Raw genomic sequence first — 15,853 nt, forward strand, 5'->3', positions numbered from 1 at the left:
CATACATGTCCCCTCCAACTGTCCCTCCTCTCAGCCTGGGACAAAAGGATCTCTTCCCTTGATTGTCCCATACTTCTGCCTCTCCGAGTAAGGTAATCATCAGCATGGTGGAGTCTCTCTCCTTCTGTTTACAATGGCAGATCGTTCCTCCCTTTCCACTGGCAAGTTGTCACAACGGATGCCAGTCTTCTCAGATGGGGGGTTGGCCTTCCTTCAACACACGGTCCAGAGTCACTGGAACTTTCAGTAAATTTCTCGTCCCATCAACCTTCTGGAAATCAGAGCCATCTACCTCTCTACACTGGCAGGACTTTCTAGCGGGTCGACCAGTTCACATTCAATCCTACAGTGTCATGGCAGTGGCATACATAAACCACCAGGGCGGGACACGCAGCAAGTCCATCATGTTAGAGGTCTCACGGATCCTAGCTTGGGCCGAGGGACACCTGCTAGCAATATCAGCGGTGCACATTCCAGGTGTGGACAGCTGGGCCACCGACTTTTTATGTCGTCAGGGCCTTTTTCTCGAGTGAGTGGTACCTCAGCCCCTATATGTTCCAACAGATCTGTCAGAGTTAGGGCACTCCCGACATCGATCTGATGGCATCCCTAATGAATCGCAAGGTTTCTTGTTTTGTGCCCAGGTCTCGAGACCCCTTGGATTTCAGATAGAATGCCCTGGTCATTCCATGGTCTCCGTTCCAACTTCCGTACCTTTTTCCTCCTCTTCCCCTTATCCCCACACTCGTCAAGAAGATCAAGGCTGAAGGAGTTCTAGTCATCAGACGTACCCTGGAAACACTTGGACCAACCAGGGGACTGACCAGACCTACTATCTCAGGGTCCCCTTTTCTACCAGAATTCTCGGTCTCTCAATTTAATGGCATGGCCGTTGAAGCCGCAGTCCTGAGAGACGCAGGCTTCCCCTTCAAGGTCATACTAACCATGATAAAGGCAAGGAAACCCTTGCCCTCATACATTTATCATCAGACCTTTTGTTGATGTGAACACAGCCACACAGCTCCTATGTCTTTTTCCCTTCCACCCATCCTAGCTTTCTTACAGTCAGGGTTAGAGTCCGCTTTGTCTTAGTACCCTCAAAGGACAGGTCTCCGCGCTCTCAATTCTGTTCCAACCGAGTTTGGCTAATTTTGAGTATTCTTCAGAAACCTCCCTTCGAACCTATTCAGGACATTGCGTCCCCCCTTTCATTCCTGGAAGATTGCCTTCTTGTTTGCGATCACTTCTATCAGATGGATCTCAGAATTAGCCACTCTCTCTTGCCACTCTCCTTTCCTCATCCTTTACCAGGAAATGGTGGTTCTACGACCTGTTCTTTTGTTCCTTCTCAAGGTAGTCTCCCCTTTCCATATCAACAACAATATTGTCGCCCATTCTGCCCATCTCCTTTCCATCCCCTCGAAAGGTCCCTCCACAAGCTGGAGTCAGAGCCTTATGTCTTTACCTGCCACGGGTGTGTCAGATGCTGGAGACAGTCCCTCTGCATCTGACAGCAGAAAGTCTCTGCGTTTGGATTTGCTGGCGCCTTCTTAATCCTTCTGACTCTTGGACCCAGTGGCAACCTCCCTCCGGCTCTAATTGACACACCTGGACGTGAGTGTTTATAGACTCCCAGTCTGCTTCTGGGAATGCCAGTGATATTCACATTTCTGCTTTGTGAAGACTTGGAGCTGTAGCAGTCGGCTATCTTCCCCTCTGGTGCTGTTGGAGGACGTCTCGTCTTACCGTTCTGAGTCTGCTCAAGATAAATGTTCCCCTTGTTCGTCTACCCTCTCTGACTTTAGTTGTAGTGGGGACTGACTAGTTCTTACCCTAAGAACTACCCTCTCCCTAACCAAGGCCTATCACTAAGGGTCAGTCAGGGATAAGGTTCCTGCTCGGCGATAGGTGCAGAGCCTATGTAGGGACGTTTAGGGCATACAGGGTGATGTTAGAGCTGCCAAGGAGTCTCCACTCCCCACTTCCCTAGTGTTTTGGATCCCTACCCCCCTCTTCCCCTCGTGTTGCATTTAGTCTTCCCACACTCTGCTTGACACTACCTCTCAAGGATGGCATCCTTCGGAAGTTCAGATGCCTTGTTTGTCATTACTAAGGGTCATCTTAAAGGTATCCCTTCCTCCCGAGTCTACTCTCTCCCGCTGGATCTGCTTGGCTATACTGGAGGCTTTTCAAATTGGGAGTGACGGCTCACTCCACCCGTGCGGTGCGGACCTCCTGGGCTGTTCGCCAGCAGGCCTCTGCAATCCAGATTTGCAAGGGCACCACCTGATCATCCCTTCATACATTCGCAAGATGCTACACAGTACATACAGTGGGTACGGAAAGTATTTAGACCCCTTTAAATTTTTCATTCTTTGTTTCATTGCAGCCATTTGGCAAATTCAAAAAAGTTAATTTTTTTTCTCATTAATGTACACTCTGCACCCCATCTTGACTGAAAAAAACAGAAATGTAGAAATTTTTGCAAATTTATTAAAAAAGAAAAACTGAATTCAAACCCTCTGCTCAGTATTGAGTAGAAGCACCCTTTTGAGCTAGTACAGCCATGAGTCTTTTTGGGAATGATGCAACAAATTTTTCATACCTGGATTTCGGGATCCTCTGCCATTCTTAAAGATCCTCTCCAGTTCCATCAGGTTGGATGGTGAATGTTGGTGGATAGCGATTTTCAGGTCTCTCCAGAGATGCTCGGTTGGGTTTAGGTCAGGGCTCCTGCTGAGCCAGTCAAGAATAGTCACAGAGTTGTTCTGAAGCTTCTCCTTTGTTATTTCAGCTGTGTGCTTAGGGTCATTGTCTTGTTGGAAGGTGAACCCTCTGCCAAGTCTGAGGTCCAGAGCACTCTGAAAGAGGTTTTCATCCAGGATATCTATACTTGGCCGCATTCATGTTTCCTTCAATGGCAACCAGTCATCCTGTCCCTGCAGCTGAAAAACACCCTCATAGCATGATGCTGCCACCACCATGTTTCACTGTTGGGATTGTATTGGGCAGGTGATGAGCAGTGCCTGGTTTTCTCCACACATACCGCTTAGAATTATCACCAAAAAGGTCTATCATTGTCTCCTCCGACCAGAGAATCTTATTTCTCATAGTCTGGGATTCCTTCATGTGTTTTTTAGCAAACTCTATGCGGGCTTTCATATGTCTTGCACTGAGGAGAGGCTTCCGTCGGGCCACCCTGCCATAAAGGCCCGACTGGTGGAGGGCTGCAGTGATAGTTGACTTTGTGGAACTTTCTCCCATCTTGTGGAACCTTGAGTACTGCAGAAATTCTTTTGTAACCTTGGCCAGATCTGTGCCTTGCCACAATTCTGTCTCTGAGCTCCTTGGCCAGTTCCTTTGACCTCATTGTTCTCATTTGTTCTGACATGCACTGTGAGCTGTGTGGTCTTATATAGACAGGTGTGTGCCTTTCCAAATCAAGTCCTATTAGTTTAATTAAACACAGTTAGATTCTAATGAAGAAGTAGAATCATCTCAAGGAGGATCACAAGGAAATTGACAGCATGTGACTTAAATATGAGTTTCTGACCAAAGGGTCTGAATACTTATGACCATGTTATATTTCAGTTTTTCTTTTTTAATAAATATACAAAAATTTCAACATTTCTGTTTTTTTCAGTCAAGATGGGGTGCAAAGTGTTCATTAATGAGAAAAAAATGAACTTTTTTGAATTTACCAAATGGCTGCAATGAAACAAGGAGTGAAAAATTTAAAGGGGTCTGAATACTTTCCATACCCACTGCACCTACGCCTCGGCTGATGCCGACCTGGGTAGAAAGGTGCTGCAAGCTGTTGTCGCCCGACCTGATATGAGCACGATATCCCTCACTTTAGAATGCGTTAGGACGCCTCATGGTTACTAGTGTCCCCCAATGGAGTGATAAAGTAGGAATAAATAGCCATCATTTATGATAATACTATGTACCAATACAGTATCCAATACCACCATGAAGAGAATGAATGCAGAGGTTACATAGAGAGCCATGTACATGCTCAACCACTTCTTTATTTATTCTTTTCATGGAGTGGGGAGCAGCTGGATGCAGTGGGGGATCCGTACCTACTTGTGGCTTATCTTGATATACTGTATAGTACATCAATAGCAATGATTGTCTCAGTAACATAAACAGTCCTGGCTGTATTAGGACTGGGGTCCTCAAATCATACACTGTATACATTTCATATTCACCTTTATTCCTTGTAATTGCCTAATGATCACTCATCCGTATGACAGACACAAAAATTACCGGGCATTTGTAAACCTGAGAAATGATTTCTCAATCTGTTCTAATCGGTCTTTCCACACAAATGCGCAACAGTAGTCATTATTAACCGTCATATCATGCAGATTGCTATTAGTATGGCCACCTGCACCTCCTAATAATAATAATAATAATAATCTTTATTTATATAGCGCCAACATATTCCGCAGCGCTTTACAGTTTAACAGCTTCAATCACAACAGTCATAAGTAACAATGTTAGCAATACAATAATTAAAGCAACACAAGACGACCCTGCTCGTGAGAGCTTACCATCTAATAGTCTAATAGTGATGAGGTGTTATTCGAGCATGCTCTTGTGCTAACCGAGTGTCTTTGGTGTGCTCGAAAAATATGTTCCAGTCGCTGCGTCTACATATTTCACTGCTGTAAGACAGCCACAACTCATGAAGGGATTGCCTAGCAAACTGGAAATCCATGCTTGTGTTGGAGCTGTCTAACAGCCGCGAGACATGCAAGCCGCAAGGACTGGAACATATTATTGGAGCACGCAGAAGACACTCGGTTAGCAGATAACGCCTTATCCGAGCACGTTCGCTCATCACTAGAAACTCATTTTGTTACCTGATTGTTACATTATAGGTGATTCCTCAATCTCGGCTCTGGACTCTCCCTACCACAACTGAGCCACTTTCTCCTGAACCCCAATTACAAAGCAGTGAGAGAAGTAGTGCAAAAAAGTGAGTATTTGGTCACTGACCTCCTGGAAAATGTCTTATTGTGGGATTAATTCAGTATATTGGCCTGATGGCTACTCTTCCTGACCACTCTGTAGACAAGCACGCTTGGGTAGACACCGTATGTGTTTGTTTTCAGTGGAGAATCCAGCAGGGCTGATCGTTTATTCCCCTCACTGTCGGGACATTAGTATACACATTAGATGGTCAACCATTCCTGTCATCAGTGATGGGTTCCGACATGGGTGTATAGGACACATTAAGGAAATATAGACTGGTGTATAATGGAGAATACATGTATGTGTTGTGGAAGGTCGGCTCACTCAGCTGCTTCCCAAGGTAGACACAGGAATACTTTGTATTCAAGTCTCTGGGTGGTTTATTGGCACACATGAAATAAAAAATCCATACTCCCCAGTATGGCTCCAGCCTTCTGGTACAAACACGCATGGCAGCTCTCACTGGATCTTCAGCCTGGAGGCTTACTTCCTCCAAACAGACTAGACAGAAAAAAACAGTGGCTGGACATTTAACTCCCTCAACTACACGCTTGAGGTGGAGATATGATGAGTAGGCATCCAGCCCATCTCTTAAGGTACCGTCACACTCAGCAACTTTCCAACGATCACGACCAGCGATACGACCTGGCCGTGATCGTTGGAAAGTCCTTGTGTGGTCGCTGGAGAGCTGTCACACAGACAGCTCTCCAGCGACCAACGATGCCGAAGTCCCCAGGTAACCAGGGTAAACATCGGGTTACTAAGCGCAGGGCCGATGTTTACCCTGGTTACCATTGTAAATGTAAAAAAAAAAAAAAAAAAAACTACATACTCACATTCCGGTGCCTGTCACGTCTCCGGCGTCCGCTTCCCTGCACTCCTCCTGCATCCTGTGTAAGCGCCGGCCGTAAAGCAGAGCGGTGACGTCACCGCTGTGCTCTGCTTTACGGCCGGCCGGCGCTGACACAGGATGCAGGAGGAGTGCAGGGAAGCGGACGCCGGGGACGTGACAGGCACCGAATGTGAGTATGTGTTTTTTTTTTTTTTTTACATTTACAATGGTAACCAGGGTAAACATCGGGTTACTAAGCGCGGCCCTGCACTTAGTAACCCGATATTTACCCTGGTTACCAGTGAACACATCGCTGGATCGGCGTCACACACACGAAACCCTGACCCTGGGAATGACTGGTTTACTCTCAGCACATATCATACTGGAGGGAAACTTCTGGGTTTCACATTGTGCAGGATAACAACCTTTGCGACACATATCTCCCCTCACATACGGAGCCAGTGACCCTCTCACAGTGTATATACTGTAATTAGAGAAGTGTCAAATTATATTCTGTTTTCTGTGCCCTGTTCACATGTGAATCTGTGACTATAGTATGGATACTCCTCTTAGTGTCAGATTATTCATGCCGCATATTTCAGATGTAAAGGTGGTGTTGATGGTCACTCAGCTTTGTCCGTGTGATTATGAATATTGTCTAATGGATGTCAAAATACAAACTACAATTAGATATCCGGTAGCTGATAGAATATTATTGCAGTTTGTAATGGCATGTTTTGACGAGCTGATTATTAGTGATCACAACTGTAAAGGTATGTGCACACGAAGCGGATTTTGCTGTGGGTCCGAAGCAGTTTCCCATGAGTTTACAGTTCAATGTAAACCTATGGGAAACCAAAACCGCTGTGCACATGCTGCGGAAAAAAAGCTCCTTAAGCCTTTAAGCAGCACAGTATTCATCCCTGTAAGCTCCGTCTCATGGAGTATAAGGCTATGTGCACACGATGCGGATCTGCAGCAGATTTTTCCGCGCAGAAACACTGCAGATCTGCACTGTGATGTACAGTATAATGTTTTTCAATGGGGTAACAAAAAAGCTGTGCAGATGGTGCGGAAAAATCAGTGCTGAATTGCTGCGGATTTCAAAGAAAAAAAAGATTTCAAAGAAAAAAAAGGTCACTTCTTTTGTGCAGATCTGCAGCGTTTCTGCACTCCTCCATGTTAAAAGTCCGCAGTGGCAAAAACCGCACAAAATCCGCATCAATTCCGCGTAAAAAACGCACAAAATCCGCATAAAAAACGAGGCAAATCTGTGCCAGGAGATGCAGATTTTGTGCAAAAAATTTTGCACCTCTTTTCCTACGTGTGCACATAGCCTTATGTGCACCAGTAAGCTCAGTGCTGGGACCAGTTGCAGCCCTCACTGTGCATTTGGCCACATCACCACCTGTCACTTTGTACCTACATACCATTTTGTGTGACCTCACTTCATACTTTGCACTGTCCGTTTCTTTACTATGGCTTACTATGTGAATTGTCGTAGTGTTTGCTTAGTATGTCCCAAAAGACAAACACCCACAATGATGCAATATCTTTCTAAAATGTCTTACATGATCTCGAGCTTGGCACGTAAACCTGCTTTCGAATTCAGTGATGTTTTTTCCAGGATTATCTTTTTATTATATATTTACATTTTTCGACTTTTTTGTTATTTGTTTACTTTCCGTAGACCTCCTAGTCCCAAACTAAATGCTGTGACACTACCAAAGGACACAATGAAGTCTCCAAATATTGATCAACCAGAAAGAAAAGGCGCACAGCATTCTCTAAACCTCGTTACGTTCCCACCCGAGAACTCGCCCATAGCAGCGTATGCACGCGCCAGGCAAGTGAAGGGGAGAAACCGAACCCCCAGTTCAGATCGTAAGTGACAAAATGCTAAAGTGACCCGACTCTGATGCCTGCTGATCTGATGGAAATCAAAAGAAATCGAAAAACGTGGACGTTCGTGTCTTTCGTATAAAAAGGAAAGGAGTCTTATGGTATAGTGCAAGATTATTGGAAGTATGTTTGGAATGACAATCTACCTGGGTTAATGTGTCCGCTTCTTCTCATCTCTCCTCTATAGTTTGTCTACTTGCTGCAATAGTCTTCATTATATAGTAATAAACATGAGAGAAAATATAAGAAACTAGTTCTACAGAGATTTGTATGTCCCAATTAAAGGCCGTAATCGGACTCTTCCGGAGAGCTAAGTGTGGCAGTGTTCTCCCCTGACTGAATCTATGGATCTATTAACCATGTGCATGTTCTATACCGCCATATCGGGGCCTTTTAAAGAGACCGCAGTGCCTTAAATGACGCTCACCTTAATGAAACTTGTCATGCAGGTATGGGCCGTAGCTAGCCTGCACTTCGTGTCCCTGATATCTTGTCAGTAATAGATGCCTAGCTGACACTTTACTCTGTATAACCAGCTTTATACAATAAAAATATATCTGTTTGCTCTCTTCTGTGTAGTTTATATGCTCAATTTCTTTATTTATACAAGTGTGTTCTGTGTGTTAAATGGGTTCTGGCACTTTTTTTTCCTAAAAAGCTTAAAGGGGTTGTCCAGAAATAATTTTTATTTATCCATAAGCCTGCAAATGTAGAAAATAACAAATGCGGCACTATTCGCCTTCCCCAGGTCCAGTAATTCCTTGCTTCCCCAGTTTTTGTTGACAAGTTGCAGTGGTGAAGTCTTGACTACAGTGCAAGTAACCACAGCAGCGCAGGTGCCTGCCTGCCCAAGGTTTTTTTTTTTTAATTAAGTTTAGTATCTACTATATAATTGTCTAAGGGTCACTTCCGTCTTTCTGTCTGTCTGTTTGTCACGGAGATCCCAAGTCGCTGATTGGTCGCAGCCAGCGGCCGCGACCAATCAGCGACGGGCACAGTCCGGCCACGAAATGGCCGCTCCCTACTCCCCTGCCGTCAGTGCCCGCTCCATATTCCCCCCCCCCCAGTCAGCGCCCGCCGACCACATAGCATTGTAGCAGTCCGTTAAACCAACTACGTTACACCGCGGCATAACGCGGTTTTACGCAGTCTGTTAACGCTGATATTAACCCTATGTGAGGAACTTTTTACTATTGATGCTGCCTATGCAGCATCAGTATTAAAAAGATCTAATGTTTAAAGTAATTTAAAAAAAAAAAAAATTGTGATATACTCACCTTCCGGGGCCTTTCCCGCTCATCGCAACGCTCCGGGCCATGCATTGCGGTCTCGCAAGATGATGACGTAGCACTCTCGTGCAATGCATTCTTGGGACCAGAACGTCGCGAGGAGTCAGGGGCCACCGAAGGGTGAGTATATAACTATTTTTTATTTAAAAAAAAATTTTTAACGGGGATATGGTGCCCACACTGCTACATAGTACTTGGGCTGTGTTATATACTGCATGGCTGGTACATACTACGTGGGCAGTGTTATATACTACGTGGGCTGTGCTATATACTACGTGGGCTGTGCTATATAATACGTGGACAGTGTTATATACTACGTGGGCAGTGTTATATACTGCGTGGGCTGTGCTATATATTACGTGGACAGTGTTATATACTGCGTGGGCAGTGTTATATACTACATGGGCTGTGCTATATATTACGTGGGCAGTGTTATATACTGCGTGGGCTGTGTGATATACTACGTGGCCAGTGTTATATACTGCACAGGCTGTGTTATATACTATGTGGGCAGTGTTATATACTACGTGGGCTGTGCTATTTATTACGTGGACAGTGTTATACAGTCATGGCCAAAAGTATTGACACCCCTGCAATTCTGTCAGATAATACTCATTTTCTTCCTGAAAATTATTGTAAACACAAATTGTTTGGTATTATTATCTTTATTTAATTTGTCTTAAATGAAAAAAACACAAAAGAGAATGAAGCAAAAAGCAAAACATTGATCATTTCACACAAAACTCCAAAAATGGGCCAGACAAAAGTATTGGCACCCTCAGCCTAATACTTGGTTGCACAACCTTTAGCCAAAATAACTGCGACCAACCGCTTCCGGTAACCATCAATGAGTTTCTTATAATGCTCTGCTGGAATTTTAGACCATTCTTCTTTGGCAAACTGCTCCAGGTCCCTGATATTTGAAGGGTGCCTTCTCCAAACTGCCATTTTTAGATCTCTCCACAGGTGTTCTATGGGATTCAGGTCTGGACTCATTGCTGGCCACCTTAGAAGTCTCCAGTGCTTTCTCTCAAACCATTTCTAGTGGTTTTTGAAGTGTGTTTTGGGTCATTGTCCATGACCTCTGAGGGAGACCCAGCTTTCTCACACTGGGCCCTACATTATGCTGCAAAATTTGTTGGTAGTCTTCAGACTTCATAATACCATGCACACGGTCAAGCAGTCCAGTGTCAGAGGCAGCAAAGCAACCCCAAAACTTCAGAGAACCTCCGCCATGTTTGACTGTAGGGACCGTGTTCTTTTCTTTGAATGCATCTTTTTTTCTCCTGTAAACTCTATGTTGATGCCTTTGCCCAAAAAGCTCTACTTTTGTCTCATCTGACCAGAGAACATTCTTCCAAAACGTTTTAGGCTTTTTCAGGTAAGTTTTGGCAAACTCCAGCCTGGCTTTTTTATGTCTCGGGGTAAGAAGTGGGGTCTTCCTGGGTCTCCTACCATACAGTCCTTTTTCATTCAGACGCCGACGGATAGTACGGGTTGACACTGTTGTACCCTCAGACTGCAGGGCAGCTTGAACTTGTTTGGATGTTAGTCGAGGTTCTTTATCCAACATCCGCACAATCTTGCGTTGAAATCTCTTGTCAATTTTTCTTTTCCGTCCACATCTAGGGAGGTTAGCCACAGTGCCATGGGCTTTAAACTTCTTGATGACACTGCGCACTGTAGACACAGGAACATTCAGGTCTTTGGAGATGGACTTGTAGCCTTGAGATTGCTCATGCTTCCTCACAATTTGGTTTCTCAAGTCCTCAGACAGTTCTTTGGTCTTCTTTCTTTTCTCCATGCTCAATGTGGTACACACAAGGACACAGGACAGAGGTTGAGTCAACTTTAATCCATGTCAGCTGGCTGCAAGTGTGATTTAGTTATTGCCAACACCTGTTAGGTGCCACAGGTAAGTTACAGGTGCTGTTAATTACACAAAATAGAGAAGTATCACATGATTTTTCGAACAGTGCCAATACTTTTGTCCACCCCCTTTTTTATGTTTGGTGTGGAATTATATCCAATTTGGCTGCAGGACAATTCTTTTTGTGTTTTTTCATTTAAGACAAAATAAATGAAGATAATAATACCAAATAATTTGTGTTTGCAATAATTTTCAGGAAGAAAATGAGTATTATCTGACAGAATTGCAGGGGTGTCAATACTTTTGGCCATGACTGTATACTACGTGGGCTGTGCTACATATTACGTGGGCAGTGTTATATACTACGTGGGCTGTGCTATATATTACGTGGGCAGAGTTATATACTATGTGGGCAGTGTTATATACTGCATGGGCTGTGTTATATACTACCTGGGCAGTGTTATATACTATGTGGGCAGTGTTATATACTACGTGGGCTATATACTACGTTTTTTTTTTTAACAGGGATATGGTGCCCACAATGCTATATACTACGTGGGCAGTGTTATATAGTGCGTCGGCTGTATTGTATACTGCGTGCCTGTGTTATATACTACGTGGGCAGTGTTATATACTGCGTGGGCTGTGCTATATAAAGCGTGGGCTGTGCTATATACTGCGTGGGCAGTGTTATATACTGCCCACGCAGTATATAACACAGGCCACGCAGTATACAATACAGCCGACGCACTATATAACACTGCCCACGTAGTATATAGCATTGTGGGCACCATATCCCTGTTAAAAAAAAAAATTAAATAAAAAATGGTTATATACTCACCCTCCGGCGTCCCCCAAAGCTGTCGCGATGCTGCCGCCAGCTTCCGTTCCCAGTGATGCATTGCGAAATTACCCACTGACTTACCGATCTCGCGAGACCGCTAAGTCATTTGGGTAATTTTGCAATGCATCACTGGGAACAGAAGCTGGCGGCAGCATCGCACGCATCGGTGGACGGCGGAAGGTGAGAATAGCACAATTTTTTTTTATTTTATTATTGGCATAGGCAGCATCAATAGTAAAAAGTTGGTCCGGATGGGGCGACACACTGGCGCTGACTGGAGTGGAGTAGGGAGGGGTCAATTTGTGGCCGGACTAAGCGGGATTTCCGTTACAGACAGACAAACAGACAGACAGACGGAAGTACCCCTTAGACGATCATATATATAGATGTAAGCAGTTAACAATTCATCAGCAGTTCATTAAAGGGAACCTGTCATTACGTTTTTCTATCCCAAACTAGTGCCATCCATGTAAAGGCCCTGTAATGCTGATTACATCCATACATTTATTTTAGAAATCTGGGTTTATGTTTTAGAGAATTGTATCCTTGAATTGTTATGCAAATGACGGCAATTGCAGTGGGCTGGTGCTGCAATAATAGCTTTGCTGTCTCCCCACCCACTGTCCGCCTTCTGTCAGTGATCAGAATAGTAATTCCAGCACTCCTGTGGATGGTGCCCAAGTAGGATGCTATCCCATGTAAGTCTTGGAGAAAACTTGGCATTCAGGTAAATATTGTAAGAAGATAATTTTATTATGTGCAGGCAATCCCAAATTAAAGAAGATGTTTTGGTCATATAATGACCTTCATCAGTCAGACAGATTGCAGTGTGCACAATGATACAGGCAATAATGAAAGCTCTGGATAAGCGGCATGTTTGGCGACAGTGTGTGGCATCTGCTCATCCAGAGCGGTCGTTATTGCCTGTATCATTGTGCACACTGCAATCTGAGTAATGAAGGCCATTATATGACCAAAACGTCTTCTTAATTCTGTGTGCAGGCAATCCAAAAATAATCTTCTTACAACATTTTACCCGAGGGACAAGTTTCCTCCAAGATTTTCTGTTGGTGATTGACGGGTCACTCTTCTTTCAGTGACGTCCAGGCGCCATCGTTCCCTAGGGCAGTCCATGCATACTAAGGTGCCAGTGAAGAAGACTGTCAAGGGTCTGGAGTGATCTGCTTACAAAATACGCACTAATGTGCAAGCAAAAGAAAAGAGCATTACACAATGATAAGCACACCTGTATAAAACTATGCTAATTTTGTTGAGACCAAATACAAGCACTAATATAAAAACAATTAAAACCAAGATAACACCAAAACTGACATATACATAATAGAAACAATAATATGATACCCACAAAAATATACAGCAAAAGTCCAAAAAAAACACTGACTGTCTTCACTCCTAATCCTTTTTCCCATTCCCAGCCCACTAGTGGAGAGCATTGAGTGTCTGGTGCAATCTTCAAACTATACACATCGTACCAGACACTGACAGTCTTGCTAATCAGAATCTTACAGTACATGCGCCTTCCCGAGGAATGACGACGATCTTGTCAGTCACTGGGTGGGGAATAAGGAAGAGAGGCAGAAGAGCTGTGAATGCAGCACCCACCTCCTGCTCCTCCGGCTCATTTGCATAACAATCTTCTATATATATAATTGCCTAAGGGTTTTTCCATCTGTCTGTCTGTCTGTCTGTCTGTCTGTCCTGGAAATCCCGCCTCTCTGATTGGTCGAGGCCGCCAGGCCTCGACCAATCAGAGACCGGCACAGCATCGACGTAGAAATCCCGCGACTCTGATTGGTCGAGGCCGCCACTTCTGTATTGATCAGTCCTCCTGACACTTCTGTATTGATCAGTCCTCCTGACACTTCTATATTGATCAGTCCTCCTGATACCTCTATATTGATCAGTCCTCCTGACACTTCTATATTGATCAGTCCTCCTGACACTTCTATATTGATTAGTCCTCCTGACACTTCTATATTGATCAGTCCTCCTGACACTTCTATATTGATCAGTCCTCCTGATACCTCTATATTGATCAGTCCTCCTGACACTTCTATATTGATCAGTCCTCCTGATACCTCTATATTGATCAGTCCTCCTGACACTTCTATATTGATCAGTCCTCCTGACACTTCTATATTGATCAGTCCTCCTGACACTTCTATATAATAATAATAATAATAATAATAATTTTTATTTATATAGCGCCAACACTATATTGATCAGTCCTCCTGACACTTCTATATTGATCAGTCCTCCTGACACTTCTATATTGATCAGTCCTCCTGATACCTCTATATTGATCAGTCCTCCTGACAGTCCTCCTGACACTTCTATATTGATCAGTCCTCCTGACACTACTATATTGATCAGTCCTCCTGACACTTCTATATTGATCAGTCCTCCTGACACTTCTATATTGATCAGTCCTCCTGATACCTCTATATTGATCAGTCCTCCTGACAGTCCTCCTGACACTTCTATATTGATCAGTCCTCCTGACACTTCTATATTGATCAGTCCTCCTGACACTTCTATATTGATCAGTCCTCCTGACACTTCTATATTGATCAGTCCTCCTGACACCTCTATATTGATAAATCCTCCTGACACTTCTATATTGATCAGTCCTCCTGACACTTCAATATTGATCAGTCCTCCTGACACTTCTATATTGATCAGTCCTCCTGACACTTCTATATTGAACAGTCCTCCTGACACTTCTATATTGAACAGTCCTCCTGATACCTCTATATTGATCAGTCCTCCTGACACTTCTATATTGAACAGTCCTCCTGACACCTCTATATTGATCAGTCCTCCTGACACTTCTATATTGATCAGTTCTCCTGACATTCTATATTGATCAGTCCTCCTGATACCTCTATATTGATCAGTCCTCCTGACACTTCAATATTGATCAGTCCTCCTGACACTTCTATATTGATTAGTCCTCCTGACACTTCTATATTGATCAGTCCTCCTGACACCTCTATATTGATCAGTCCTCCTGATACCTCTATATTGATCAGTCCTCCTGACACTTCAATATTGATCAGTCCTCCTGACATTCTATATTGATCAGTCCTCCTGATACCTCTATATTGATCAGTCCTCCTGACACTTCTATATTGATCAGTCCTCCTGACACTTCTATATTGATCAGTCCTCCTGATACCTCTATATTGATCAGTCCTCCTGACACTTCTATATTGATCAGTCCTCCTGACATTCTATATTGATCAGTCCTCCTGATACCTCTATATTGATCAGTCCTCCTGACACTTCTATATTGATCAGTCCTCCTGATACCTCTATATTGATCAGTCCTCCTGACACTTCTATATTGATCAGTCCTCCTGACACTTCTATATTGATCAGTCCTCCTGACACTTCTATATAATAATAATAATAATAATAATAATTTTTATTTATATAGCGCCAACACTATATTGATCAGTCCTCCTGACACTTCTATATTGATCAGTCCTCCTGATACCTCTATATTGATCAGTCCTCCTGACACTTCTATATTGATCAGTCCTCCTGATACCTCTATATTGATCAGTCCTCCTGACACTTCTATATTGATCAGTCCTCCTGACACTTCTATATTGATCAGTCCTCCTGACACTTCTATATAATAATAATAATAATAATAATAATTTTTATTTATATAGCGCCAACACTATATTGATCAGTCCTCCTGACACTTCTATATTGATCAGTCCTCCTGACACTTCTATATTGATCAGTCCTCCTGATACCTCTATATTGATCAGTCCTCCTGACAGTCCTCCTGACACTTCTATATTGATCAGTCCTCCTGACACTTCTATATTGATCAGTCCTCCTGACACCTCTATATTGATAAATCCTCCTGACACTTCTATATTGATCAGTCCTCCTGACACTTCAATATTGATCAGTCCTCCTGACACTTCTATATTGATCAGTCCTCCTGACACTTCTATATTGAACAGTCCTCCTGATACCTCTATATTGATCAGTCCTCCTGACACTTCTATATTGAACAGTCCTCCTGACACCTCTATATTGATCAGTCCTCCTGACACTTCTATATTGATCAGTTCTCCTGACATTCTATATTG

General features: G+C 43.6%; 1 protein-coding gene across 6 annotated transcripts in view; it reads left to right on the forward strand.

The window, feature by feature from the left end:
* Positions 1-8,286, forward strand: part of CCDC157 (coiled-coil domain containing 157) — a 116,676-nt gene extending 108,390 nt beyond the window's left edge. For 3 of the 6 annotated variants that reach the window (XM_069760160.1, XM_069760169.1, XM_069760166.1), the window contains 2 exons: positions 4,890-4,987; positions 7,506-7,839. In XM_069760160.1, the coding sequence (XP_069616261.1) occupies positions 4,890-4,987; positions 7,506-7,707 (300 nt within the window). In that variant the 3' untranslated portion in view covers positions 7,708-7,839. Of the gene's footprint in view, positions 1-4,889; positions 4,988-7,505 lie in introns of all 6 variants that reach the window. The other 3 variants (XR_011319594.1, XR_011319606.1, XM_069760154.1) reach the window with 2 other exon arrangements.
* The last annotated feature ends 7,567 nt before the right edge of the window (positions 8,287-15,853 follow it).

Source organism: Ranitomeya imitator, chromosome 1, assembly GCF_032444005.1.
Source record: "Ranitomeya imitator isolate aRanImi1 chromosome 1, aRanImi1.pri, whole genome shotgun sequence".
NCBI lineage: Eukaryota > Metazoa > Chordata > Amphibia > Anura > Dendrobatidae > Ranitomeya > Ranitomeya imitator.